Raw genomic sequence first — 27,076 nt, forward strand, 5'->3', positions numbered from 1 at the left:
TTATTCAATTCTTAAGTGTTGATCCTCCCGTGCTATTAGGGTTAATTCTATTTTGCACCCTTTAACTAGAGCCTAATTACGATTTTGGTCCTTAAACTCTAAATTAGGACATTTTAATCCCTAAACTATACCTTGATTTCTACTTTGGCTTATTTTTTTCATTTTTTGAAAAACAGTTTTTAGTGTAAATGGAAGGTTTTCGAACATGTGACCTCTTATTTGGACCCCCTCCTCACGTCCCATCCAACCTATCCTTCTTCCCTAATTTTTGGTTTGATTCTTAAACTTTAAATTGAAACTCTTTAATCCCTAAAATATACCTTGATTTTCAATTTGGACTCCCAAAATACTCTCTTCCTTCTAACTTTAGAATTTTTTGGGTCATTGTTTAATTTGATTTTCTTTCTACGCCCTTACAACATGTAATCATGCTACTCAAATGACTATTGACCAGTATTCCGTTGTTTTTGGGGATTTCGTTAATGACTGTACTTAAATAGGATCGTTTTGATAGTTTAGAAACTAAAGTGTCTCAATTCATAATTTAGAGATCAAAATAAGAATTGAAGTACAGTTAAAGGTTGCAAATGGAATTAATCCCAAACTTTGGTGCTTTCACCCTTTTAACTTGCAAGACCTCTCCGGCAATTTTCTAAACTCTCTAGCATACAGATTAACAACCTGACACTCTCGTATGTTTCAGACGAGCATACTAAAGAGCTCCTTTCTTAGCCAAAATGCCAGCACAAGGATGTCTCTCTCTCTCTCTCTCTCTCTATTATACCCATGAATAGAGAATAAATCAACTCATTATATGTAGGACTTAGGGGTGGCAATTCCTGACCTGACCTGAAAACACGACACGAACCTAATACGAAATTAATGGATTTGGGTTGAGGTTTGGGAGGTTCGGGTCAGAATCGGGTCGAATCCGAAAAGAAAACATGTCGATTTCGGGTCAACCCGTGGTGACCTGATATGACCCGATATGACCCGTTTACAAATTAAAAATAATTTAATACACATAAAAATTATTGGAAATTTCGCCATTTTCGTCCCTAAACTTTTACACTAAAACCAATTTCGTCCTTTATGATTTTTTTTAGCCAATTTAGTCCTTTGACTATTTTGAAGTCTCCAATGTAGGACTTTTGCGGCAGCAACACCACATTTTACATATTCTGTACAACCGACGAGGGGTATATTTGTCATTTAAATTAAATTCTTTAATTTAAATGGACTACTTCTTCTCCATGGAAATCTCATCCCATTCACCAGAAATTCACACAAACTCTCTCTCACACACACTCAATCATGAAACAAAATTTACAAGAAAAAAACAAAAAATCAAAAGCTGAGTAATATCGTACATCTACTTATTAGTGCCACTGACAATTGGGTTTGCAGGGGGAAGGGCACTGAAGAACCAGAGTGTTAGCGGCCAAGTTTTTAGAAACAAGACAAACTCATGGAGATCGGATTTCCACGCATTTTCTCTTTCCGCCCCCCGTTTTTGGTGGGTAGGGGGGGTGCGCTTCTCGCTTCTGCTTGAGCGGCTAATCTGGGATTTAAGTTTTATTGTGTTTGTTTTCTCTTTAACTTCATATTAATGTTGCATTGAAATAATGGGGCGGTTTGGGAAATGATGAGACTGTTAAACCATTTTTGTTCAGAGGCTCTATTAGATTATCTGGGTTGTGCTGAACAATCTTTTGCACATCAGTCTGATTCCGAACACCTTTAATAGTTTGACTACTATTAAGGGAAAACAAATCAATTACTTCAACTTCCATTTGTTTTTTTTTTAAATAGGGGTTTTATCTTATTTTTTTCTCTTTCTCCAATTTCAGCAGAAAATTTGCCATCTGGGCGTGCATGTTTTAGTAGTTACCCGTTTTGTTTCTTTTAGTTTCCCAGTTTTTTTGATAGTACCTTTTGCCAGTTCACTACACGTGAAAATGATTGAGTTGGAGTAGATTCTGTAATTGGCAGTCATACAGGGGTGAGAAGTATTCAGCCTCATTTTGATGTTAACTATCAATTTGACGTAAAGCAGAAAGTCTTCAATTTTCTCAGCGTGGACTGAAGAATATATAATATGTGTGTGTGAAGTGAGAGTTTGTGCGAATTTCGTGAATGGGATGAGATTCCCATTGGAGAAGAAGAACTATAGTCAAAGTGCATTTAAATTAAAGAATTTAATTTAAAATGACAGTTATACCCATCATCGATTGTACAGAATATGTAAAATATGGTGTCGCCGCTGCAAAAGTCCTACATTGGAGACTTCAAAATAGTCGAAGGACTAAATTGGCTAAAAAATATCATAAAGGACGAAATTGGTTTTAGTGTAAAAGTTTAGGGACGAAAATGGCGAAATTCCCAAAATTATTTGATCTAACTAAACTAAATCATTCTTTTTTTTCAAAGGCATTAAATCATTAATTACTTAATCCTAAATGAATTTATTTAACTTGTGTGAAGTTGAAATTATCATATTTGGACAAATAATATATTATATTATTTTTTACTTTTATGCTATTTTAATTTATTTTATATTTGGTTTGGGATAAAACACTTTTACGGTGTTTAATTTATTTTACATTTGGTTTGGAATTATTTATTTAAATTTTTATTACTTGATGATGTAATTAATTTTGTAAGAAATTGATTTTATTAGAAATTATAGTGATAAATTAATAAATCAAAATTAAGTTTCGGGTAATTTCGGGTCGACCCTGCCAACCCGCCAACCCGAAATTTTCGGGTTCGTGTCAGGTATCCTGACCCGTTTCGGGTTGGCGGGTCAGGTTCGGATCAGCGGGTTTTTTGTTATACTTGGGCCTCAATCCGACCGCCAACCCGAACCCAACTTGATTGCCACCCTTACTGTAGGACCCTCATGGTATGTGTTGGACAAAGATGTCAAACAACATTTTTGTGCAGTATAGATAGTGGATGGCTCCTTGTATAACTTTAAACATTAATTTGGTTCGTAATAAACCTCGGGATAAATTGTATCAAAAAATGTATAGATAGTAGATGTCCTCTTGTATAACCAACTCCCTCCAGACGAATTGGCCATCACATTAATTAATTATGGAGTGGGAGATCAAAAGTTCAAATCTTGCCTCCCATCAAGGTTCCTCCGGCTTAGTTGAACCTTTCTATAGAATAGATTGCCTCCTCCCCCGCCCCCTAGGAGTAAGGGTAGACTAGACATGTGCATTTACGACAAAAAAAAAAGTCCTCTTGTATAACTCTAAACGTTAATTTAGTTCCTAAATAAACTTCTATTTAGGCAGGTATAAAAGAATAATTATGACTACGGTTTGTGGAAGAAATTCTGTGAAGAAGAAGCATACACAATTGGAAATCTTTAGACAATTTTTTTTTACACAGTAGACAACAAAATTATGTTTATTTCTATGCACCAAAAGTTTCCTAAATTTTCAACTAGTACTTGGCTTCATTTCAGCAATTTTAGGTGGGTGCAATTATAGGACAGTATTGAAAATTGACAATTCTTTTAAGCCAATTTTGAAAATTCTTCAAAGTTGAGGCGGTCCGCCACTGTTGTGCAACCGTTTACCATGAGATTTTGGAGAGAATCAGAGAAGTGAAATCATCGTCTAGTGTTTTCTGTTTTTTTTTTTGTTTTTGTTTTAGAAAGTCTTATTTGGTATGCTAGCTTTTGTTTAATTTTGCTGTCAATAAGAAATGAGTCAAAAACCGCCATTAGACTGTAAATGAATGAATTTTCAGGTGACGAAGATTTTAGTGGAGGAAAGAAAAAGATTCTGTCATTTCTTAAAGATGTAAAAGTCAAGAACTTTTGATGCTGCCTCAGAAAAGGATCGGCTACAGCTGAAACAATCAAGTAAACGTACTCTTAGCTCATCGCATACGTAATGCAGAAGAAGAGAAGCGAGCTTATATTATATGTAGAAACCAGAGAAAAAAGTCATACTACTGAATCAGTCTTAGGCCTTAGCTCATCGCATAGCTAATGCTGATAGAAATAGTGAGGCCAGAGGTCCTTGAAGTTCCTAGCAAGAAACTTCCCCTGTATGATCAATTTAATTATGGATTGATTTTGGGAAGACCATCACGACTTTACTATAAATACAACTCTAAACTGTCTCTTTTCTATCAAAAAAAAAAAACTGATTTCGCATAGTTTCACAGAACCACTCCTAGTCTCCAACCCTTTCCCTTTCCTTCTCTTTCTCTGGGTTTGGCAAAGCTTGTAAGAATGGCTGATGAAGTGATTCTGTTGGACCATGCATATAGTCCTCCTGCTGTCAGGGTCAGAATTGCATTGAAAGAAAAGGGCATAGCCTTCGAGTCCAAACAAGAAGATTTTTCGAATAAGAGTTCATTGCTCTTAGAAATGAACCCGGTGCATAAACAGATCCCTGTCCTAATTCACAACGGGAAGCCAATTTGTGAATCCCTCATCATTGTTGGATACATTGATGAAGTCTGGAATGAAAAATCTCCTTTGCTGCCAACTGATCCTCATGACCGAGCTCACTCAAAGTTCTGGGCTGATTATATAGACAAAAAGGTGAGAGCAACTGTCCAAATCATCATCTCAATTTTTAGTGTGTCCATATATCACTACTGTTCATATGGTTAACTAAATAAAGTGCGGTCCCTTATATGTAATACCAGAACGAATTATATTAGTGCCAGCTTAATTTCTTGAACGACCACCCTAGATTATAATGCGATTTTACATGGAGGTGGGTGAACAATGAATTTTCTGATCACTTTATTGTGAGCATATTCTAACTATGCCGGAATACATGTGCTGTGTAATACAGATTTATACCCTTGGAAGAGCAGTGTGGACAGCCAAGGGTGAAACCCATGCAGCAGCAAAGAAAGATCTCATAAGCAGCCTCAAAATATTGGAAGCAGAGCTTGGAGACAAACCTTACTTTGGGGGAAAGACTTTTGGCATCACAGATATTGCCCTTATTCCCTATTACAGCTGGTTTTATACATTGGAGAAGTTTGGAAACCTGGAGATGAATGAGGAGTGCCCAAAACTTGTTGCATGGGGTGAAAGGTGCATGCAGAGGGAGAGTGTGTCCACAACTCTGCATAATCAGTATGAGACTTATGACTTCATTTTGGAGCTAAGGAAGAAGCTTGGAGTTGAGTGACCAGAAGCTTTGTGATTTTCTCTGCGCATCTCTTTTCCATCTTCATTCAATGAAAAAAAAAATAAAATTGCAGGCTTGCAGGATTAAGAAGAATAAATGTTAGTTCAAGATATGAGAGTGATCCCCACCCTAGCTAGTTTTGAAGATTCAGTTTGTGATAACTTGTATGGTTACTATTATATTCAAATAAACACACAGACGATGTTTAATATAATTTGCCCAGCACCATGCTTTCAACTTTCATCAAATTGGCAGGGTTGAGATACATATACTAAAATAGTGAAGAGATTTATAATTTTTGTTCGTCCCATTGAGTGTTCTGCTTCGTTTTATTATTATATTGTCTGCACAGAGCCTTATGCATGTAGGATTTCTATATATGTTTGTGCCCATATGCATTTTGGTTGGCACTCATGCCTAGAAGAAATCCAGAGTTACATTTGTCCCCTCTATTAAATGCTCAAATCCAGAGCCAAAGAATTCCTCAGGTCAAGTGATTTTTTTTTTTGTTGGCTAATTATATAATTATTTTATCTCCTTATCCTTATATTTTGAATATTTTTAGTCTTTTAAGTCACTTTCATTTTTTTCCGACTCAAAACAATTGACTTTTGTGGAATGAAATAAACCTAATCCGAAAGCTAATATCAAAAGCCGACAACTCTTTAGTCTTTAAGTCACTTTCATGAGTATTTGAAATCTCAAACAGTGTAAACTAACCATAGGATAATTTTATGCATGTCTGCGTCCATTTATCATTTTGGATTCAAGAATTGATAGAACCTAAAATATGTGGTATAGAGCCAACCATTTGCCTCTCTAATCGGATGTGGTTTAAAATGCTCACCTCAAATTTGTGCCTCTCTCTTCATGACCATCACCCCCATTTGTCTTCATCTCAGCTATTATTTTATCACCTTTTTTTGTTCCATAACTCGTCATTATTTTTCTTGGTTCATTGTCCTTTTTCTCCTTTTAAGTTTATCTTCACTTCTCTACTTGCGGTTTCCCTCTGCATGCACTCTTCTCACTAGTCTTGCAGAGTTAAGGTTTGTCCCCTGCTTTTCACTTTGCTCTTTGCTTCTACTGACCTTATTTTGCTTTGCCAGACTCACATGATCAACCAATCCAGTTGCAACTTCCAATTCTATGATTCTTATATTGCATAACTATTTGGGCTTCTGTACTTCCAATTTTGTTGGGTTCTTGCTTAATTTTTTAGGCTCTTATTCAGGGGTTATTGCTCTTTCCTTAATGATTTCTTTCTTCGAGTCTTTACAGAGTATTCATACATATGCCGTGATGCATATGCCCCCTTACGTAACAGATTTTGGATGCTTCGGAAAAAGGAATTTTTGTGTCTTAACTGTTGCCTTATATGAACAATTAGAGAATATTCTTGTTTTGGGGATAATAAAGAAAATATGTGGTTTTGAAAAAGGATCGTGTAATTAATCTGTAATCTGAGTTTTGTGTCTCTCTTAACAAGGTAGGATCTTTAGGAGGGGAAGCTTAGAGAGTTTGCCGCAGAGATGGGGGAGATTACCAACGTCACGGAATATCAGGCAATTGCCAAGCAGAAGTTGCCAAAGATGGTATATGATTACTATGCATCAGGTGCAGAGGATGAATGGACTCTGGCGGAGAATAGAAACGCTTTCTCCAGAATTTTGTAAGTTGATGCCTATTTTCAAGGCCTAGAATAAACAATGGTTCAGTAACTCTTCAGCAATTTGTTAAGATTGATTGCTGATTTCATCTAACTATGCTGCTTAATTGAAACCAATACAGGTTTAGGCCACGGATTCTAATTGATGTGAGCAGGATTGACATGACCACCACCATCTTGGGATTTAAGATTTCAATGCCCATCATGATTGCCCCAACTGCCATGCAGAAAATGGCTCATCCTGAAGGTAACAGATTCCTAGCTTTTAACAAAACAACTTTCTTTCTTAGCAGCTGATACCCTATAAGTACCATAGGAAATGACAGTCTTCAAAGATTGATGATTGATTAACTCATATTCGTGTTAATACTGTTCAGAATTAGAGAACCTCCTGGAAGATATAGTCACGTCTCCTGGAAATATCCATTTGGGAATCCTGATGTTACCAAATTGTTCAACTAGGATTGTTATGCATAAAGCCATACTGTTATCAATTTGTTTCGACTTGCTTAACTTGAAGTTGAGCTTGCGTGACGTCTTCAAACTTCAATTTCTGTTAGCAAGCAATACTTGGCTGATCTTAGCTACCTGGTTGCACCCATTGCACCAAGAACCTTGCTCAATGTCCTTTTATTTGATGTAGTTTGCTCCTCAAAGTATTCTACTTTTGGATAAATGTAGTTGCAGTACATTTTGCTGATATCATACCTCCTTGGAAAGAAAAAGGGAAAAATGGAAAAGGAGACTTTTTGACTTGTTTTATATTTCTCTATGACAATTAAAGAAGCAGGAAAATCCTCTATATTTCTCTATGACAAAACAAAAGAAAGATTATTTATTGGAATGGGAACATTTTTAAAGTGATTGAAAAAGAAAAGATGAGTAGGATAATCCATGAAGGAAATGTGATTAATCTATTAGTCTCTGCATGATGTGAAGCAGCTCACTTCTTTGTACCAAACATGCTTTTGAAGTTCTTGAAGCTGATATGGACTAATTTTATGCAGGTGAATATGCAACTGCAAGAGCCGCATCAGCTGCAGGAACAATTATGGTTAAATACATATCCTTGGGAAATTTATATCGAATCTTTTGAAAGAAGATTTAGATCATGTTTAAATTCATAGAGTCACATTATTTGGCAGTATCTACTCTCCAAGAAGGCAAGAACTATCAAAGTTGACATGACAATGTAGCAAGATTTTTACGTTGTGTGGCTTTATATAGCACACTGGAAAATAATGGAACCTGGAGATTAAACTACAAAGACTTGTAATATACACTGAATTATTAATGTATGATCTGTTGGTGATTTCAGACGCTGTCATCATGGGCTACTTCCAGTGTTGAAGAGGTTGCATCAACAGGACCAGGCATCCGGTTTTTTCAAATTTATGTAAGCATGAATTTGCAATCCTTGCAATCTTTTTGTGTTACTGCTGTTGCTGTTCCAGCTCTTGACTTGTCATCATCAGTTACCTATAGACAAATTTCATACCTCTGCTATGCAGGTCTTCAGGGACAGGAATATTGTTGCTCAGTTTGTGCGAAGAGCTGAAAGGGCAGGTTTTAAGGCTATGGCCCTTACTGTTGACCTACCTAGAGGGGGACGCAGAGAAGCAGATATCAAGAATCGGTGTGTTTGAATTCCAACATTATCATAGATCTTAGACTTATTGAATTAGGTTGTGCTACATCACAATTTGAGGGGTTAGACTTTAACCTTAAAGTACTAGAGGTTAATAAACTATCTCCGAAGAGTGCATTTGACTGAATCTGATACAGATTTACTTTGCCACCATTTTTGACATTGAAGAACTTCGAGGGATTAGACCTTGGCAAGATGGACAAAGTAAGTTGCAACAATAACTGGTCCATATATGTAACTGGTCTGAATTTTTGAGGTCTTATACAAGTTTTAATTGTTGTCCTATTTGCAGGCAGATGACTCTGGATTAATTTCATATGCTGCTGGTCAAACTGATCGCACTCTAACTTGGAAGGTACAGTAGCTGCATTGTCATAACTGAATGGATCGTTTGCTAAGTCATGGACTCAACACTATGCTCACCCTAGTTTGGCTGCTTGCATCTTGGCATTCCCGTTGGAGCTATTTGTGTGGAACTAGTTTCTGAAAGTATAAAAACCTAAAAACAATTTTCATGAAACTTGAGTCAGTATCCTGAACCTAGTAGAAATGGCATACCATTCGTTATGAGTTTCCAATTTCTTTATATTCTCATTATTTGAGTAGGATTAAGGTGACATTACCAAAAAAAAAAAGGACTTTTAGAAAAACTGAAAGAGCATAGCTAGAAGTTTACCTTGTTCTTAAAGAAATCAATATTAACTATGTCTTTCTCAAAACTGACAGGATTTCAAGTGGCTCCAGACCATCACTTCAATGCCCATCCTTGTGAAGGGTGTCCTTACTGCTGAAGATGGTAAGAACTCAGAACAATGGAGGCCCTCACAATCACCTCTTTAGTGGTCAGGCTTTTGATGATATGTACTAATGTAATGAGGAAATGACTCTTGCAGCAAGAATAGCTGTCCAGAATGGAGCAGCTGGCATCATTGTATCCAATCATGGTGCCCGTCAACTTGATTATGTTCCTGCAACTATTATGGCTTTGGAAGAGGTGCCCAACTCTTGCCTGGCTTATCATCTGCTTTACATTTAAACGCCCGATGAATACACCAAAATTAAGCTAATCGGAAACTTTTTATCATATCATTATTTGGTAACCATGTTCTCTGATGTGAAAACTTTAGGTTGTGAAAGCTGCACAGGGTCGTGTGCCAGTGTTCTTGGATGGAGGGGTCCGTCGTGGCACTGATGTCTTCAAGGCCTTAGCCCTTGGAGCTTCTGGCATATTCGTAAGTTCAACATATTAACGAAATTTATAGTAGAATCTTCCATGATGTTGGTATGATCTCATTCTGTCCATAAATATGGACGAATTGGTCTAATGTAATTTGCATATGTTTCTGCAAAACAAGTGATCATGTGGTCATGTTCTGAATGGACAGATTGGAAGACCTGTGGTTTTCTCCTTGGCTGCAGAAGGAGAAGCTGGAGTTAGAAAAGTACTTCAGATGCTGCGTGAGGAATTTGAGCTAACCATGGCGTTGAGCGGCTGCCGGTCACTCTCGGAGATTACTCGCAACCACATTGTCACCGACTGGGATGTTCCACGCCTTCTTCCTCCAGCAAGGCTTTGAATGCAGCTGCCTAAATTAGAGGCAACTGCTTCATTACAATTTGAACCATGGCATTTGTGCTTTCAAGAGAATCCCTTTTCATGAAAACTCACTTATGTTTAAATGAGTCTACAATCTACATTATGATAATGTCAAAGCTTTTGAGTAGAGGTGGCAATTTGTCCCAAGTCCCAATGGGTTACCCATGCCCAAAAGGACTTTAGGCGGGATGGGTATTATAATTTGATATTGGATTTAAAATGGGATGCATCCCAATTGTACCCATTATTTGATGGGAAATGTTGGGAAATATTTGGGTACCCATTGGGCTCAAATATCTTCCCAAAAAATTTCATTTATCAAAAAATTCATCTTTGATTTTTTTTTTTTTTTTGCAAAAATCTGATTTTTTTGCACTTCCATTTTCTTTCTTTTCCTTTCTTCACTTTCCTACAAAAGAAAACCAATTAAGTAAAAATGATTTCATTTAAACAACTTAAAAAAAATAAAGATAACAATAAAAATAAAATGAATTGATAAAATTTTGTTGTCTACAAGAATCAATACTTTACTAACAATTGTTGGCACCCTTTATGTTGATTTTATGCTAATTGTTGAACTATCTACATAGATTTCTATATGCAACATTGTTATCAATTTTTAATCAGCTTTTTCGTTTCTATGCTAGTTTTATTCAGCATTTAATGTGAATTTCTTTTGTATCAAATTTTGGAAATTTTAAGAATGTCAATAAGAATGAATTTGGTATTAAAAAATCTTGTTTCTAGTTCTTGTGTTAGACAATATTATGGATAAGGTTGGAATATGGCTATATATCTATATTTTCCTTTATTTGTTAATCCAATTTTTGGTTTAATCCAGGGAGAAGATATGTTCATTCTTACCAAAATGTTATGTCTTTTAAAAGTAACTATTGATCGTTCTAGAATGTAAATGAATTCAGGAAAATATAAATTCACAATAAGATAAAAAGAAATTTAACAAATAAAAATATTAAAGTTATATAAAAAATAAAAAAGAATTAAAAGAAAAAAATATAGAAAATAAATTTGGGTATTGGGCGGGATCAATCTAAACACATTCCAAAGTGATCCCGCCCAAGTTAGTCCCAAAACATATATGGGTAAGGTTAGACACAAATCCATGTGATTCGGTTCCATTTCGAATCCAAACAAATTCATGTGCATGAGATTGGACCAAAGTTTATTCTAAAAATATGAGCTCTAGCTTTCTTATTAAGATGCTGCTATCTGAAGTATTCATCCTTTTCACAAATTTTGTTGTCTACCTCCATTCACAATTCAACATTATGGGTTGTATTATTGCAGAATCCTCCATCAGTTCCTACTTTAGTAGCTGTTAAATGGGCCAGCTGCCTGAGACATTCTGCTTTTGTATTAGACTGGCATAATTTTGGTTACACACTACTTTCACTGACTCTTGGGAGGGGCAGCAGTTTTGTGACAATATATCGTTGGTATAAGACAAACCTTTTCCATTTAAGTGTAGAATTGGACCTTTTCTTAATTAATGATTCATAAAGTCAAAACATATCTAGGATTGAGAAGCATTACGGGAGGATGGCAAGTGGTGCCTTTTGTGTGACAAAGGCAATGCAACATGAATTGGATCAGAACTAGGGGATTAAGTAAGAGTATGAATTCTCTTCTTCACATTTGGCTCTGATTGGTCATCTTATGGTTTAGCTCCAGCAAGTATTCCTTATCATTTTTGTGTTTTTATATCTCAGAGCAACTGTGCTTTATGATCAACCTCCTGAATTTTTCCGACCTGCTTCCATTGAGGAGAAGCATGAGGTACTTTTTTTTTCCAATCGGATTGTTCAGCAACATGTATTGACTTTGAGAATTTTAAAAATTGACTGTGGATTGTAGTTGTTTTGTAGGATCAGCGAAAGTCTCAGTCAACCCTTTGGACTTCAAGACTGCATAAGCTATGGTAGTAGTAACACAATTTGTTATGCAGTTGATCTTTATTTGATGTTGAATTAGTTGATGCCAATCATGGTTTTCTCTTAAAACTGCAGGAATGACTGGAACAGGTGAAAGTGATCCCAATTCTACCTTATTTACAATTCATACTGGCACAAATATAATTATGAAGCAGAACAGACCTGCCATCATTGTAAGCAGCACAAGTTGGTAAGCTGTTGATGTGTCTTCATTCAGTAGATCAACTAAGCACCTAATTACTAAATTGTAGATGACTATCCTACTCCACAGTATCTTGGGAGCTTATGAAACTTTTTAAGGTAAAGTTATGGCTTTAGTTCTTCGGAGACAGATAACCATTTGAGGAGTGTTATTGATTTGAGATCAAACTGTTCACAACACAGAAACATTGATTAGTTTAGTGATCTCCCAACAACAGAAATTAGTACCACTGCTGTTTTTGCGAGCTTCAAAACCAGAAAGAAGGGTACCAATGATAATCTGAATAGCTTTTTCATGCATTCTTCAATTCTTTCGCATGAAATGCAGTACGAAATGGTAGTTATGTGGTTAATGGGCCATAACTAAATGATGTGAGTTTATAGCAAATATAGATGGCGGCTGTTGTCTTAAGGAATAGCCAAATTGTTATAATGTTGTTATTCTGCATAGCATCTCTGATTCCATATAAGTAATTTTCAGGACTCCAGATGAAAACTTTAGCATTCTTTTGGAGGCAGCACTTATGTATGATAGACGAGTTGCAGGACTATTAAATGAGGATGATGTGAGTGATGGGGAAATTTTATGGAATGAAATCTTGTGCCAAGGTGGAGGAGTTCAAGAAAATGTATGTTTCTACAATTAATATGCTTATGCAGTTATCTTTTTTTGTTTCTGCCCTTTAAATATATATTTTTTTATGCAAATTATTGTGTGGGGAAGTTCTGCTAACTAAATGCCCAACTGTTTTCCATGTGCTATATAAAAGTGCATATACCAACTATTTTAGGGTATGATTGCTCTAACGGAGTTTTATGCTACTTTTTTCACGAGTATAATCATCTCAAGGAGTGACTTTATATGAGCTTGCTTCTGTCTGGTGCCTGATTTTGATTTTTGATATGATCTCAAATTGCTTACGCAACGGTCTAAATTGGTTGCTTCTTGTGCACTTTTAGTTGTGCCTTGCACATTTATCTCAATGTATGTGCATTTATGTTGTCTTTGTTCGTTTTTCTGGCTCAGCATGGTTTTATTTTTGAATGATGTGGTGACCATTATGATGATTGAGTTGTTGGTTTTGCTGGTATATCTAGAGGAAAATCCCATATTCATTGATTTTCCTGATTATAGATAAGAGTTTGGAGAGATGGTGCTTTTAGTCAAGAAGTATTTAAGTCAAGAAGTGCCTTTGAAGATATGGCTTGAATGTAAAGCACTTTTAATAACTGATATTTCTTGGCAAGGCACTTATGTCATATGCTAAAAATTTTAGTTTCTTTTTTGGCAAAGTGCATTCATGGCCATGCATTACTTTCGCAAACAACCTTTCTATAAAGTCGCAACACTTGCTATCTTTCATATTGATCATTGATCTAAGGATTCTCTCTCTCTCTCTCTCTCAGCATTGAGAAAGAGGCTTCATCAGTGCTGGCATCATGTGGTTGGTCAGAAGAAGTTTACACTTTTATGCTTTCTCGGAAAAAGCTGTGTGTGGGACGAGCAGAATATGATGCATCAAATGTCAACCAATTGAAGTAAGTTTCTTGAGTTGTTGAAATTCAGGTTTTTTCCTCTGGCTTTCATGTATTTCATTCTTTAATTAATGCTTCCTTCTCTTTAGTTAACCTGGATGTGGAACATTTGATGCTTTATAGATGACCAAAATTTTCAGACACTGATTAAAATTGCTAGAATATGAGGAGCTGAATGTGTCAATAGTGTTTAGTGTTCCTGAATTTATTGTGTCCAAACAAATGGATTCAGCATACTGATTTCAATTGTCCTTGTATTCTATTGGAGAGCTCTCATGGACTGTGGAACCTTTTAAGCCACAAATCTGATTGCCATATTATTGCATTAGAGGTTGTTAACTGAAATGGGAGGTGAGACAAGTTAACCGTGGAATCAGTTTGTTTACCTGGATGTTGTGATTTATGATGTCATTACTCCCTTTTTACATGATTATCCACTTATCAATAAAATATTTTTGTGCCTGTGGAATTTAATTATGCAACCTTTACATGCATTTGATATTTTGTATCTTCTCTTCTTTGTACTTATTTGTAACTTACAGCTCATATGGAATCTCGTCTACATTTATGTCATACAGGAGGCTGTTGATAAAAGATGCCAAATCAGCCTTCATTTCAAAAATTCCCGAGTCGTTGAAGGGGAGGCTTATTGAACATCTAGTATTATTCAGCAAAGAGAAACAACCTTCTATTGCGTGAGCAGTCTTGCAAGGTAAGCATTCAAGAAAGACAATTATGTTCTCAAGATTTACTATGCTCCTCATTAGAAGAAATGAGATTTTACCTGGTCGCTCTGCCTTTAATCTCTTTTCCTTGTATGGACTGTACTTGAACATATGTTTCGGCCGCTTGCAGCCTCTAGCAATTGTAGATGATGAGGTTGGCTCCTCATACTGTGATGCTGAAAATGATGGAGTTAATTTACTATGGCATCCTGAAGTCTGAATTTAATTACGAGTATATTCTATTTCATCAGTGGCAGAAGATACTCTTATCACATCTCTAATGTTTTTGGAACTCGGTAACTGGTCGATTGAACCAATTGTAGATGATCGTCCTGTAAAAGATAAGGCATACAAAAGTCGAGCCTGGGTGTCACCTTAAATTTGCTTCTTGCAGGCGGTGCAATAGGTGTTTGATAGAGAATGACACAAATGTTGCTCATATTGTATGATATCCTTTTTGATCGTATGTGTAGCATAGAATCCCATTTTATGGATGTATCACAATTTTCCCATCAAAATGTGGCCGGAGTGTACGATTGGATCAGCAATTGAGTATTATTACTACTACTTTTTCTAACATTTGCACTGATCTTGCTTTTACCGTTTTGAAGTGTTGTTGTACTATATATGTTGTTGTTGTTGTTGTGGACCTTCCTACCAATGTACCTTTGGCGAAGTGTGTGTGTGTGTGTTTTTTTTTTTCTGCTTTTTTCGTTTTTGTAATGATTAAGTGTGATTCTAGTCTATTTCTGGTCCACCCCTTCTGGACGAGGGTGAGTTATTTTGTGAGCAAATTTGTATAAGAAATTTTTCCCCTTTATACGCAAGTCTCTGTGTTAACCACGGAGGGAAGCTAATTTGGGCTCCCTCAGTCCGAAAGTTCTTTGACTTCTTAAAATTTAGAGAAGCTAAAGATGCTGATGTAGAATCGCGCTACCGTGTACCGTAAGATTTTTCATGAGAATTAGAGTGAATTCTTCATGTGGTGTCTTACATAATAATCAACATTTATTACTTATTCATCACTCACCGTGTACCGTCATCACTCAACTAATGTTGGTATGGTGCTATTACTTGTTCATCATTTTCCAACCCCTTAATCGATCCTTCTCATTTCTGTGCCTGAAAGTCTTATTTGGTATGCGAACTTTTTGTTCACTCCTGCCGTCAAGAAGATATGAGTCAAAAACTCCAATAAATGTTGGATAGAGATAACTTGAAAAAAAATAATTTGCCTCACAAATTTCAATAACTTTTTATCTCACATACATCACATCACAAAAAGTGTTACAGTAATTATCTCAAATAAATCATCCAAATAAACTCTTACTGTGTATGAATGAATTTTCAGATGAAAGTGGAGAATTTTCTTAACATGTATTAGAAGTCGAGAACTCGAGATGCCATATCAGAAAAAGCTACAGTACAAACCGTGGAGAAACCTAAGGCTTCGTTGGGATTGAGGAATTTGATGAAAGATTTAGTTGTTTAAAAATTATAAGAGGTATTTCGGTTTGTAATTCACCAATTATATAAATACACTTTATATATTAAATTAATTGGTAATTTACAAATCCAAATAACTCCTAAATGATCTAAACAATTAGAGGAATTTGAGAGGATTTCATCAAATCCCTCGTTAAATCCCCCAATCCAAACACAACTTAATTTAGCGCTCTTAGCTTATCGCAAGCTAATGCAGAAAAAGCCAGGCAAGCTTATATAATCTACGGTAGAAACAATAAAGAAATCATACTTAATTAGCTCATCGCTTAGCTACTTCTGTTGAAATTATGAGGGCAAACAGTCAAGTCCTTGAAGTGCCCACCAAGAAACTTCGATGTCAGGAAAACCATAACAAATTTCCTATAAATACAACTCTGCAGTGTCTCCCTTCTATCAAACAACACCCGAAAATTGCTCTTTTACCGAACCACTCCAAGTCTCCAACCCTTTTCCTTTCCTTTCGTTTTTCTAGAAAAGATTCAGGTTTTGCAAAGCCCGTAAGAATGGCTGATGAAGTGATTGTGTTGGACCATGAACATAGTCCTCCTGCTAACAGGGTCAGAATTGCATTGAAAGAAAAGGGCGTAGCCTTCGTGTCCAAACAAGAAGATTTGCCGAATAAGAAGAGTTCATTGCTCTTAGAAATGAACCCGGTGCATAAACAGATCCCTGTCCTAATTCACAATGGGAAGCCAGTTTGTGAATCCCTCATCATTGTTGAATACATTGATGAAGTCTGGAATGACAAATCTCCTTTGCTGCCAACTGATCCTTATGAGCGAGCTCACTCAAAGTTCTGGGCTGATTATATAGACAAAAAGGTAATTTCGACTGAATGAACCATTCTGTTCTCCTATTAGTAAAATTAGAACGAACCATTTTCGTGCCAGCTTAATTTCTTGAACAGCCCTACGTTAATGCTTCCACATAGGATTTTATGAAAATTTACAGAGAGTATGATGGCTTTTGAATTTTGTGATCTGATTATTGTGAGCATAATCTAACTATCCCGGAGTATATGGGTTGTGTAATACAGATCTATACTTCTGGAAGACCAGTGTTGACAACCAAGGGTGAAACCCAGGCAGCAGCCATGAAAGAACTAATAAGCAGCCTCAAAATATTGGATGCAGAGCTTGGAGACAAACCTTACTTTGGGGGAAAGACTTTTGGCATCACAGATATTGCCTTTATACCCTTCTACAGCCGGTTTTATACCCTGGAGAAGTTTGGAAACTTGAGCATGAATGAGGAGTGCCCAAAACTTGTTGCATGGGGTGAAAGGTGCTTGCAGAGGGAAAGTGTATCCACCACTATGCGTAATCAGTATGAGACTTATGACTTCATGTTGGAGATAAGGAAGAAGCTTGGAGTTGAGTGACCAGAAGCTTTGTGATTTTCTCTGCGCATCTCTTTTCCATCTTCATTCATGAAAAAAACAAAAAATTTGCAGGATTAAGAAGAATAAATGTTACTTCCACCGTAGTTTTGAAGATTCAGTTTGTGATAACTTGTATGGTTACTATTATATTCAAATAAACATACAGACGATGTTTAATATAATTTGCCCAGCACCATGCTTTCAACCTTCATCAAATTGGCAGGGTTGAGATACATATACTATCACAAAAACATAGTGAAGAGAGGAAGAAGCTTGGAGTTGAGTGACCAGAAGCTTTGTGATTTTCTCTGCGCATCTCTTTTCCATCTTCATTCATGAAAAAAACAAAAAATTTGCAGGATTAAGAAGAATAAATGTTACTTCCACCGTAGTTTTGAAGATTCAGTTTGTGATAACTTGTATGGTTACTATTATATTCAAATAAACATACAGACGATGTTTAATATAATTTGCCCAGCACCATGCTTTCAACCTTCATCAAATTGGCAGGGTTGAGATACATATACTATCACAAAAACATAGTGAAGAGATTTATAATTTTTGTTCGTCCCATTGAGTATTCTGCTTCGTTTTATTAAAAAGAAAATTTTAAAGGATTCGACTAAAGGGCACTAGTAATTCTAGACAGTAGTGTAACTCATAAAATTATTAATCATTCTTAAACTAGTAATTGTATTTTAATACGACTAACCTGACAATCTTTGTATCCGTGATTCACAAAATGAAAATTTATTATTATCATTATTATTATATTCAAGATAGGTTACATCTTCAAGTCTTGACTTCCATGGTCTACTAGTTCGTGTGAAACAAAAACTCTTTTAGTTTTGACAAGTTGTCGCCACCACCACAAATGTTATGGTAGACAATAATGTACATAAATAGATACTAGGAAACAAGTTAGTAGCACTAATTATTTTCAAGAAACAGATTAGTTCTAACAATCAATGTAAGCTTTGTCAAAACATGACATGTCCTAAGAATTTTCTACACCCCCCCCCCCCCCCCAACAAAAAAAAGAAAAGAAAGAGGCACCCCATAAGAAACTGCCATACAAACTTGCCTATTGCTGGCGTAATTGTCTGCACAGAGCCTTGTTCATGTAGGATTTCTACATATGTTTGTGCCCATATGCATTTTGGTTGGCACTCAAAGAAATCCAGAGTTACATTTGTCCCCTCTATTAAATGCTCAAATCCAGAGCCAAAGAATTCCTCAAATCAAGTGATTTTTTTTTTTTTGTTGGTTAGCTAATTATATAATTATTTTATCTCCTTATCCTTATATTTTGAATATTTTTAATCTTTAAGTCACTTTCATGAGTATTTGAAATCTCAAACAGTGTAAACTAACCATAGGATAATTTTGTGCATGTCTGCGTCAATTTATCATTTTGGATTCAAGAATTGATACAACCTAAAATTCCATTAATTCTGCTTTCAATCCAAGTAGTTACATATATGAATAACTTAGATCATTAGATTAAAGCTTCAATTGTTTATGTTCAAACACATGTAATATTCAAGGGAATGAGCTGAAAAATGAAATCCCAAATGTAGAAACTAGAAGCATTAGTACCTAGTTGAAGTACCAAGAATAGTTCCTTAGGAGACAAGGACTAACAGGACCCTCACCACCATTCTCTTCTTCATTAGTATGTTATCCATTCTCTGAGTCAAGAAATTTGCACCATATACAGACAAGGAGAGGAAGACAGTGATGTATTAATAGTTACTACTAGACCAGATAGAGGCACATCATTATATCAAAATAATACATAAAACGTGAATATATATGTACTCAGCATGCATTCAAAGAACTATTTCAGTAGGAGGAAAATTTTCAGAAATTTTGGTGTGGGATGATAATGAAGAAAACACTCTGAAACACACAAGATGTATGTGGTATAGAGCCAACCATTTGCCCCTCTAATCGGATGTGTTTTAAAATGCTCACCTCCAAATACTCATCCTCAAATTTGTGCCTCTCTCTTCATGACCCATCGGCCATCACCCCATTTGTCTTCATCTCAGCTATTATTTTATCACTTTTTTTTGTTCCATAACTTGTCATTTTTTTTCTTGGTTCATTGTCCTTTTTCTCCTTTTAAGTTTATCCTCACTTCTCTACTTGTGGTTTCCCTCTGCATGCACTCTTGCAGAGTTAAGGTTTGTCCCCTGCTTTTCACTTTGCTCTTTGCTTCTACTGACCTTATTTTGCTTTGCCAGACTCACATGATCAACCAATCCAGTTGCAACTTCCAATTCTATGATTCTTATATGGCATAACTATTTGGGCTTCTGTACTTCCAATTTTGTTGGGGTCTTGCTTAATTTTTTAGGCTCTTATTCAGGGGTTATTGCTCTTTCCTTAATGATTTCTTTCTTCGAGTCTTTACAGAGTATTGATACATATGCCGTGACGCATATGCCCTTTACGTAACAGATTTTGGATGCTTCGGAAAAAGGGATTTTTGTGTCTTAACTGTTGCCTTATATGGACAATTAGAGAATATTCTTGTTTTGGGGATAATAAAGAAAATATGGTTTTGAAAAAGGATCGTGTAATTAATCTGTAATCTGAGTTTTGTGTCTCTCTTAACAAGGTAGGATCTTTAGGAGGGGAAGCTTAGAGAGTTTGCCGCAGAGATGGGGGAGATTACCAACGTCACGGAATATCAGGCAATTGCCAAGCAGAAGTTGCCAAAGATGGTATATGATTACTATGCATCAGGTGCAGAGGATGAATGGACTCTGGCGGAGAATAGAAATGCTTTCTCAAGAATTTTGTAAGTTGATGCCTATTTTCAAGGCCTAGAATAAACAATGATTCAGTAACTCTTCAGCAATTTGTTAAGATTGATTGCTGATTTCATCTAACTATGCTGCTTAATTGAAACCAATACAGATTTAGGCCACGGATTCTAATTGATGTGAGCAGGATTGACATGACCACCACCATCTTGGGATTTAAGATTTCAATGCCCATCATGATTGCCCCAACTGCCATGCAGAAAATGGCTCATCCTGAAGGTAACAGATTCCTAGCTTTTAACAAAACAACTTTCTTTCTTAGCAGCTGATACCCTATAAGTACCATAGGAAATGACAGTTTTCAAAGATTGATGATTGATTAGCTCATATTCGTGTTAATACTGTTCAGAATTAGAGGACCTTCTGGAAGATATAGTAACGTCTGCTGGAAATATCCATTTGGGAATACTGATGTTACCAAATTGTTCAACTAGGATTGTTATGCATAAAACTATACTGTTATCAATTTGTTTCGACTTGCTAAACTTGAAGTTGAGCTTGCGTGGCGTCTTCAAACTTCACTTTCTGTTAGCAAGCAATACTTGGCTGATCTTAACTACCTGGTTGCACCCATTGCACCAAGAACCTAGCTCAATGTCCTTTTATTTGATGTAGTGTACATTTACAGTTTACTCCTCAAAGTATTCTACCTTTGGATAAATATAGCTGCAGTACATTTTGCTGATATCATACCTCCTTGGAAAGAAAAAAGGAAAAACGGAAAAGGAGACTTTTTGACTTGTTCTATATTTCTCTATGACAATTAAAGAAGCAGGAAGATCCTCTATATTTCTCTATGACAAAACAAAAGAAAGATTATTTATTGGAATGGGAACATTTTTAAAGTGATTGAAAAAGAAAAGATGAGTAGGATAATCCATGAAGGAAATGTGATTAATTTATTAGTCTCTGCATGATGTAAAGCAGCTCACTTCTTTGTACCAAACATGCTTTTGAAGTTCTTGAAGCTGATATGGACTAATTTTATGCAGGTGAATATGCAACTGCAAGAGCTGCATCAGCTGCAGGAACAATTATGGTTAAATATATATCCTTGTCAAATTTATATCAAATCTTTTGAAAGAAGATTTAGATCATGTTTAAATTCATAGGGTCACATTATTTGGCAGTATCTACTCTCCAAGAAGGCAAGAACTATCAAAGTTGACATGACAATGTAGCAAGATTTTGACATTGTGTGGCTTTATATAGCACACTGGAAAATAATGGAACCTGGAGATTAAAGTACAAAGACTTGTAATATACACTGAATTATTAATGTATGATCTGTTGGTGATTTCAGACGTTGTCATCATGGGCTACTTCCAGTGTTGAAGAGGTTGCATCAACAGGACCAGGCATCCGGTTTTTTCAACTTTATGTAAGCATGAATTTGCAATCCTTGCAATCTTTTTGTGTTACTGCTGTTGCTGTTCCAGCTCTTGACTTGTCATCATCAGTTACCTATAGACAAATTTCATACCTCTGCTATGCAGGTCTACAGGGACAGGAATGTTGTTGCTCAGCTTGTGCGAAGAGCTGAAAGGGCAGGTTTTAAGGCTATAGCCCTTACTGTTGACACACCTAGACTGGGACGCAGAGAAGCAGATATCAAGAATCGGTGTGTTTGAATTCCAACATTATCATAGATCTTAGACTTATTGAATTAGGTTGTGCTACATCACAATTTGAGGGGTTAGACTTTAACCTTAAAGTACTAGAGGTTAATAAACTATCTCTGAAGAGTGCATTTGACTGAATCTGATACAGATTTACTTTGCCACCATTTTTGACATTGAAGAACTTCGAGGGATTAGACCTTGGCAAGATGGACAAAGTAAGTTGCGACAATAATTGGTCCATATATGTAACTGGTCTGAATTTTTGAGGTCTTATACAAGTTTTAATTGTTGTCCTATTTGCAGGCAGATGACTCTGGATTAGCTTCATATGTTGCTGGTCAAATTGATCGCACTCTAAGTTGGAAGGTACAGTAGCTGCATTGTCATAACTGAATGGATCTTTTGCTAAGTCATGGATATTACTCAACACTATGCTCACCCTAGTTTGGCTGCTTGCATCTTGGCATGCCTGTTAGAGCTATTTGTGTGGAACTAGTTTCTGAAAGCATAAAAACCTAAAAACAATTTTCATGTTTTCTGGTGTCTTTTTGTAAACCAACGCGATGTCATCAAACTTGAGTCAGTATCCTGAACCTAGTAGAAATGAAATGGCATACCATTCGTTATGAGTTTCCAATTTCTTTATATTCTCATTATATGAGTAGGATATATTCTCATTATATCCTAAGGTGACATTACCAAAAAAAAAAAGGACTTTTTAGAAAAACTGAAAAAAGAAATCAATATTAACTATGTCTTTCTCAAAACTGACAGGATGTCAAGTGGCTCCAGACCATCACTTCAATGCCCATCCTTGTGAAGGGTGTCCTTACTGCTGAAGATGGTAAGAACTCAGAACAATGGAGGCCCTCACAATCACCTCTTTAGTGGTCAGGCTTTTGGTGATATGTACTAATGTAGTGAGGAAATGACTCTTGCAGCAAGAATAGCTGTCCAGAATGGAGCAGCTGGCATCATTGTATCCAATCATGGTGCCCGTCAACTTGATTATGTTCCTGCAACTATTATGGCTTTGGAAGAGGTGCCCAACTCTTGCCTGGCTTATCATCTGCTTTACATTTAAACGCCCGATGAATACACCAAAATTAAGCTAATTGGAAACTTTTTATCATATCATTATTTGGTAACCATGTTCTCTGATGTGAAAACTTTAGGTTGTGAAAGCTGCACAGGGTCGTGTGCCAGTGTTCTTGGATGGAGGGGTCCGTCGTGGCACTGATGTCTTCAAGGCCTTAGCCCTTGGAGCTTCTGGCATATTCGTAAGTTCAACATATTAACGAAATTTATAGTAGAATCTTCCATGATGTTGGTATGATCTCATTCTGTCCATAAATATGGACGAATTGGTCTAATGTAATTTGCATATGTTTCTGCAAAACAAGTGATCATGTGGTCATGTTCTGAATGGACAGATTGGAAGACCTGTGCTTTTCTCCTTGGCTGCAGAAGGAGAAGCTGGGGTTAGAAAAGTACTTCAGATGCTGCGTGAGGAATTTGAGCTAACCATGGCGTTGAGCGGCTGCCGGTCACTCTCGGAGATTACTCGCAACCACATTGTCACCGACTGGGATGTTCCACGCCTTCTTCCTCCAGCAAGGCTTTGAATGCAGCTGCCTAAATTAGAGGCAACTGCTTCATTACAATTTGAACCATGGCATTTGTGCTTTCAAGAGAATCCCTTTTCATGAAAACTCACTTATGTTTAAATGAGTCTACAATCTACATTATGATAATGTCAAAGCTTTTGAGTAATGATGGAACGGCATACTTCCCTAAATGGCCACAAGAGCCTGTCTTGTACATTCTTTCTCTGACACTATTACCATTGTTCCCTGAGCAGAATTTCTGTTTTTGATCTTCTGCAGTTCTACTTGATCAGATAAATGTTTGTGTTTCCACACTGGTTGATAAATGGTAGGGGTAAACTGTGAAAATGGCAGATCAGGAGCTCAGGAAGATGTTCTTTCCCAGCTCAGGAAGTTGAAACCCATTGATTGAATCACTGATGAAAACATGCAAGTAAAACATTCATCGTATAATTTCTTTAGCATTCTCGATGGGAGAAACCAACTTCAAATTAAAGAATCAGGGAATCATATTGAGAAAACAAACTTGAAAGTAATGTAAGGAGGGACCATACAATTTTCCTGAGATTGATTCTTTTGTTAGGTTCACTATTTCTGAAATAAGTCCTACTCTTTGTCGCTCATTACTTTTTCATTTTTCTGCTTTCATCCTTGTTGATTAGATTAAGAGTCTAATCATATTTTCAAGAGTAATTAATTCATAATCAGTTCCATAATTCAAGTCTTGACTTTCTTTCTATGACATTTGTAAAACAACACCGTATTGAAATCACCCAAAAAAATCAATTAATGAGACATTCTGAGAATCGTTGGTTCCGAATTTCTAATATAAAAAAAATTGGTATCAACAATTTTGTACTCCTTCTATCCACTTTGATAATAAAGTAAATTTTACCAAAAAAATTACTAAAGTGGGATAGATGAAGTAGTATAAGAATTTTTCTAATGAGGGGCACTCATCAAAACACGCAAATTTTACCAAATGAATACGCACTTAAATTTATTACTCTTGTATTAGATGCCTTTTCCAAATTAATTTGACTTTTAAAGAAAAAAAATTACTAACACTTAAAACTGTTTTAAATAGTGTGCCAGCAGCACTCATTAGTCAAACCCATTAATATACAACTTGCAATAAACTTTTTTAAAGATTCCAAAGTAATTACATATATATATATATATATATATATATGGATTTTTGCATACTAAACAAAATTAAAATCAGGGATAATTTCAGAAACCTCCCCTGAGGTTTTTGTCAGTTGCACTTGCCTCCCCTCAACTTCTAAAAATATCACCTACCTCCCTTGGCTGTGAACTGGGACCCATTGCTGACATAAGTTGCTGCATAATGACTCTTTTACCCTTAATATTTGCACTGAATAACATACGTAATTTAGATAAAATATTTTTAGGACTAAATTTGAAAATAAAAGAAGAAAACCAGAGTCTTGAACGATAAGAGAGGAATTGGCGCCAAAGCAATACTTCCAATCGCGCCATAATCTGACAATTATGTAGTCTTGTCATATATCTCCTTTATATTACTCACATCTTTACTATTGTGTTGAGAGTTGAGAGAAAGAAAGATTTCTGGAAGGAAGGTTTGAGACATAAAGATGTGAGACAATCAATTTTTCCTTGAATCACTGCTAATCTTCACAGCAACAGAGGTTAGAAATTTCGATTACTATGCTTTTACAAGGCATTTTGCATAAACTATTTTTATGATCATACTTAGTTCATGTTGTTTAGGTTAGTTTACCATGAAAACTTTGAGTTTTAGATTCTGATGATGATAAGGTTATGCTTGTTTAGATTTAGTTATGCATGAAAGTTTTGAGTTTTTGGTTGTGATGATGAAAATATAATGTTTGTTATGTCAATAAATATCATCTACATTAAATAAGTTATTCTTTAACAAATAAACTACAGAGCAACTGATTTGTGCAGATTATGACAGATTTTCTCTAGTCGGTAGTAAAAGCAAAATAATGTCGTGACATTATAGAACTAATGAATGGAGTTTTGTAGTTTTCATGTGAATAAATGGCTCTTTTAAGTGATATAAGTAGTTTTGCAGCAATAAAGTGACAAGGATGAAACTACTATAGCTTGGAAGAGGCACGTTGTTCTACTCTACGTATAGTAGTTACATGATTTCTAAGATTCCTAAGCTTATGTGTTGCTTCGATAATGCTTATCAGGTGATATTTCTTTGTGTATTTCATGTATGTTCAGATGCTCTTCATGTGTGTCATGTTTGTTCAAGTTACCAAGTGTAGTACTACGTGTACACCAGTTTAAGAATGAAGCCTTATTAAGTAATTCATTTGATATTGACAAAATCTGAGTTTTTGAGAATGATCTTTCTAAAATCTCTCATTTACTGAAATCTCTTATTAAGTGTGTTCATGCTGTATTAGTCTTTGATTACCAATATCTTAATGTTGAAATTACAGGATGGGAACTCTTGCTGCTCATGATATTGTTGTCCACTACATGGGGAAGAAAACTAGAATTCCAAATGTAGATCCTCAAAGATATTCTTACATGCAACCATTGAATGATGTTGCTGAGCAGGCATTGAGTGACATGCCTGAGAATGTGAATCTATTGCTGCACATGAGATATGGAATTCAAAAGCTATAGGTAGCATGGATATCATTGATGATCAATCTGTGAAGGAAATGTTCAAAGTTCATAAGAGTGAACTTGTAATCAATTTGTTTGTCCTTGACATGGATATTATACCTAATGAGGTTGGTAACAATTTAAATGGTCAATCTTTCCAAGAGAACTTGGGAATTAATAATAATGCCGGAAGACAGATTGAGTACTTTCAAAATTCTGGGGATGATGATGAGTATTATCATTCTAGTTCTGATGAGTCATGGAAACATCATTTGGGCAGTGATAAAAAAGATGGCTCAGATGATGATCGAGTGTCCCCTGCATCCAGTGACAGCAGTGACTTAAACTTTTCTGATATTGAGGAAAATGAAGATGATGATATTGTTCCAGATTCTGATTCTGAATCTGAGAAAATTCCTGATCCTATAAAAGAAGTCATGAAGTTTCTACATATAAGTTTCTTTTGTGTTTTCCAGAGAGGAAGAACTTCTCAAATGGTTGGTCCTTCTACCGGTAAAAGTTCCAAAATAGGAAAGGAAAATGCTTCTGCTAATGCACAATCAGCCTCTGCAGCTAATACCAATCAGAATTCCCAAACTCAAGCCTCTGTAAGCATTGAAGCTATTGCCAATATGGACAGTCAAAGTCTTACCAATAGTTTCAGCATGAGATTCTGAGTAATCTTGAAAGTTACCTCTTCCAATTGATGGAATTATTACATATGAGAGCACTATTAACTCTTATTATATTACTTACTAAAACTCAATGTAACTTTTGTTGGGTTGTGCTTCGTGGATGCCATCTCAAATTTGCTGCCCACTCATTACTTTTGGACATGCACTTGGAACTATGTTAGCAGTATGCAATCCTCACCATCTAATTGCAATAGTACACTTAGATGGTGTTTTGTCCAGGTTTGGATTGCAATAGCTAGTACTTATCATATGATGTTGGATTCTCGATTTTGCACAATATATTATGTGGCTTCTT

General features: G+C 35.9%; 5 protein-coding genes and 1 non-coding gene across 12 annotated transcripts; all 6 read left to right on the forward strand.

Moving 5' to 3' along the window:
• Positions 1-1,634: 1,634 nt before the first annotated feature.
• Positions 1,635-1,735, forward strand: LOC113691171 (small nucleolar RNA Z122). The gene has a single exon (XR_003448584.1). It is a non-coding gene; the product is annotated as a small nucleolar RNA Z122 (small nucleolar RNA).
• A 2,411-nt stretch (positions 1,736-4,146) lies between these two features.
• Positions 4,147-5,388, forward strand: LOC113690723 (probable glutathione S-transferase). The gene is made up of 2 exons (XM_027208730.2): positions 4,147-4,570; positions 4,830-5,388. The coding sequence occupies exons 1-2, from the start codon at positions 4,256-4,258 to the stop codon at positions 5,172-5,174; spliced, it is 660 nt and encodes a 219-aa protein (XP_027064531.1). The 5' UTR covers positions 4,147-4,255; the 3' UTR covers positions 5,175-5,388.
• A 641-nt stretch (positions 5,389-6,029) lies between these two features.
• Positions 6,030-10,155, forward strand: LOC113690721 (glycolate oxidase-like). Of its 2 annotated transcripts, none has more exons than XM_072049044.1 (12): positions 6,030-6,223; positions 6,668-6,850; positions 6,966-7,090; positions 7,851-7,897; positions 8,162-8,239; positions 8,355-8,479; positions 8,629-8,695; positions 8,784-8,846; positions 9,218-9,287; positions 9,385-9,485; positions 9,619-9,723; positions 9,877-10,155. In XM_072049044.1, the coding sequence occupies exons 1-12, from the start codon at positions 6,045-6,047 to the stop codon at positions 10,066-10,068; spliced, it is 1,335 nt and encodes a 444-aa protein (XP_071905145.1). In that variant the 5' UTR covers positions 6,030-6,044; the 3' UTR covers positions 10,069-10,155. The 2 variants fall into 2 exon arrangements, with proteins under 2 accessions (XP_071905145.1, XP_027064529.1); XM_027208728.2 differs by having other exon boundaries at positions 6,087-6,223; positions 6,664-6,846.
• Positions 10,156-11,405: 1,250 nt separating this feature from the next.
• On the forward strand, positions 11,406-15,081 carry LOC140006694 (UDP-glycosyltransferase TURAN-like). 5 transcript variants are annotated; one of them, XM_072049046.1, is made up of 9 exons: positions 11,406-11,545; positions 11,612-11,722; positions 11,819-11,885; positions 11,975-12,027; positions 12,116-12,230; positions 12,723-12,870; positions 13,649-13,780; positions 14,356-14,489; positions 14,633-15,081. In XM_072049046.1, the coding sequence occupies exons 2-7, from the start codon at positions 11,689-11,691 to the stop codon at positions 13,652-13,654; spliced, it is 423 nt and encodes a 140-aa protein (XP_071905147.1). In that variant the 5' UTR covers positions 11,406-11,545; positions 11,612-11,688; the 3' UTR covers positions 13,655-13,780; positions 14,356-14,489; positions 14,633-15,081. The 5 variants fall into 5 exon arrangements, with proteins under 5 accessions (XP_071905147.1, XP_071905149.1, XP_071905146.1 ...); XM_072049048.1 differs by having other exon boundaries at positions 11,612-11,716; XM_072049045.1 differs by having other exon boundaries at positions 11,627-11,722.
• A 1,263-nt stretch (positions 15,082-16,344) lies between these two features.
• On the forward strand, positions 16,345-17,571 carry LOC113690722 (glutathione S-transferase U25-like). The gene is made up of 2 exons (XM_027208729.2): positions 16,345-16,829; positions 17,045-17,571. Exons 1-2 carry the CDS (start codon positions 16,512-16,514, stop codon positions 17,387-17,389), a joined length of 663 nt encoding a protein of 220 aa, XP_027064530.1. The 5' UTR covers positions 16,345-16,511; the 3' UTR covers positions 17,390-17,571.
• Positions 17,572-19,438: 1,867 nt separating this feature from the next.
• LOC113690720 (glycolate oxidase) lies at positions 19,439-23,762 on the forward strand. 2 transcript variants are annotated; one of them, XM_027208726.2, is made up of 12 exons: positions 19,439-19,578; positions 20,016-20,198; positions 20,318-20,442; positions 21,216-21,262; positions 21,527-21,604; positions 21,720-21,844; positions 21,994-22,060; positions 22,149-22,211; positions 22,620-22,689; positions 22,787-22,887; positions 23,021-23,125; positions 23,279-23,762. In XM_027208726.2, exons 2-12 carry the CDS (start codon positions 20,059-20,061, stop codon positions 23,468-23,470), a joined length of 1,113 nt encoding a protein of 370 aa, XP_027064527.1. In that variant the 5' UTR covers positions 19,439-19,578; positions 20,016-20,058; the 3' UTR covers positions 23,471-23,762. The 2 variants fall into 2 exon arrangements, with proteins under 2 accessions (XP_027064527.1, XP_027064526.1); XM_027208725.2 differs by having other exon boundaries at positions 20,020-20,198.
• Positions 23,763-27,076: the final 3,314 nt, after the last annotated feature.

The sequence above is a fragment of the Coffea arabica genome, chromosome 5e (assembly GCF_036785885.1).
Source record: "Coffea arabica cultivar ET-39 chromosome 5e, Coffea Arabica ET-39 HiFi, whole genome shotgun sequence".
NCBI classification, from domain to species: domain Eukaryota; kingdom Viridiplantae; phylum Streptophyta; class Magnoliopsida; order Gentianales; family Rubiaceae; genus Coffea; species Coffea arabica.

Bases quoted from the DNA above. Each gene is read 5' to 3' on its own strand.
- LOC113690723 (XM_027208730.2), top strand. From the start codon at position 4,256: ATGGCTGATGAAGTGATTCTGTTGGACCATGCATATAGTCCTCCTGCT. The intron at 4,571-4,829 runs GTGAGAGCAACT...TGTGTAATACAG, and splicing joins CTGATTATATAGACAAAAAG to ATTTATACCCTTGGAAGAGC.
- LOC113690721 (XM_072049044.1), top strand. From the start codon at position 6,045: ATGACCATCACCCCCATTTGTCTTCATCTCAGCTATTATTTTATCACC. The intron at 6,851-6,965 runs GTTGATGCCTAT...AAACCAATACAG, and splicing joins CTTTCTCCAGAATTTTGTAA to GTTTAGGCCACGGATTCTAA. The intron at 9,288-9,384 runs GTAAGAACTCAG...TGACTCTTGCAG, and splicing joins TGTCCTTACTGCTGAAGATG to CAAGAATAGCTGTCCAGAAT.
- LOC140006694 (XM_072049046.1), top strand. From the start codon at position 11,689: ATGAATTGGATCAGAACTAGGGGATTAAGTAAGA. The intron at 11,723-11,818 runs GTATGAATTCTC...TTTATATCTCAG, and splicing joins AACTAGGGGATTAAGTAAGA to AGCAACTGTGCTTTATGATC. The intron at 12,028-12,115 runs GTAGTAGTAACA...TTAAAACTGCAG, and splicing joins TCAAGACTGCATAAGCTATG to GAATGACTGGAACAGGTGAA.
- LOC113690722 (XM_027208729.2), top strand. From the start codon at position 16,512: ATGGCTGATGAAGTGATTGTGTTGGACCATGAACATAGTCCTCCTGCT. The intron at 16,830-17,044 runs GTAATTTCGACT...TGTGTAATACAG, and splicing joins CTGATTATATAGACAAAAAG to ATCTATACTTCTGGAAGACC.
- LOC113690720 (XM_027208726.2), top strand. From the start codon at position 20,059: ATGGGGGAGATTACCAACGTCACGGAATATCAGGCAATTGCCAAGCAG. The intron at 21,605-21,719 runs GTAAGCATGAAT...TCTGCTATGCAG, and splicing joins TCCGGTTTTTTCAACTTTAT to GTCTACAGGGACAGGAATGT. The intron at 22,061-22,148 runs GTAAGTTGCGAC...TCCTATTTGCAG, and splicing joins ACCTTGGCAAGATGGACAAA to GCAGATGACTCTGGATTAGC.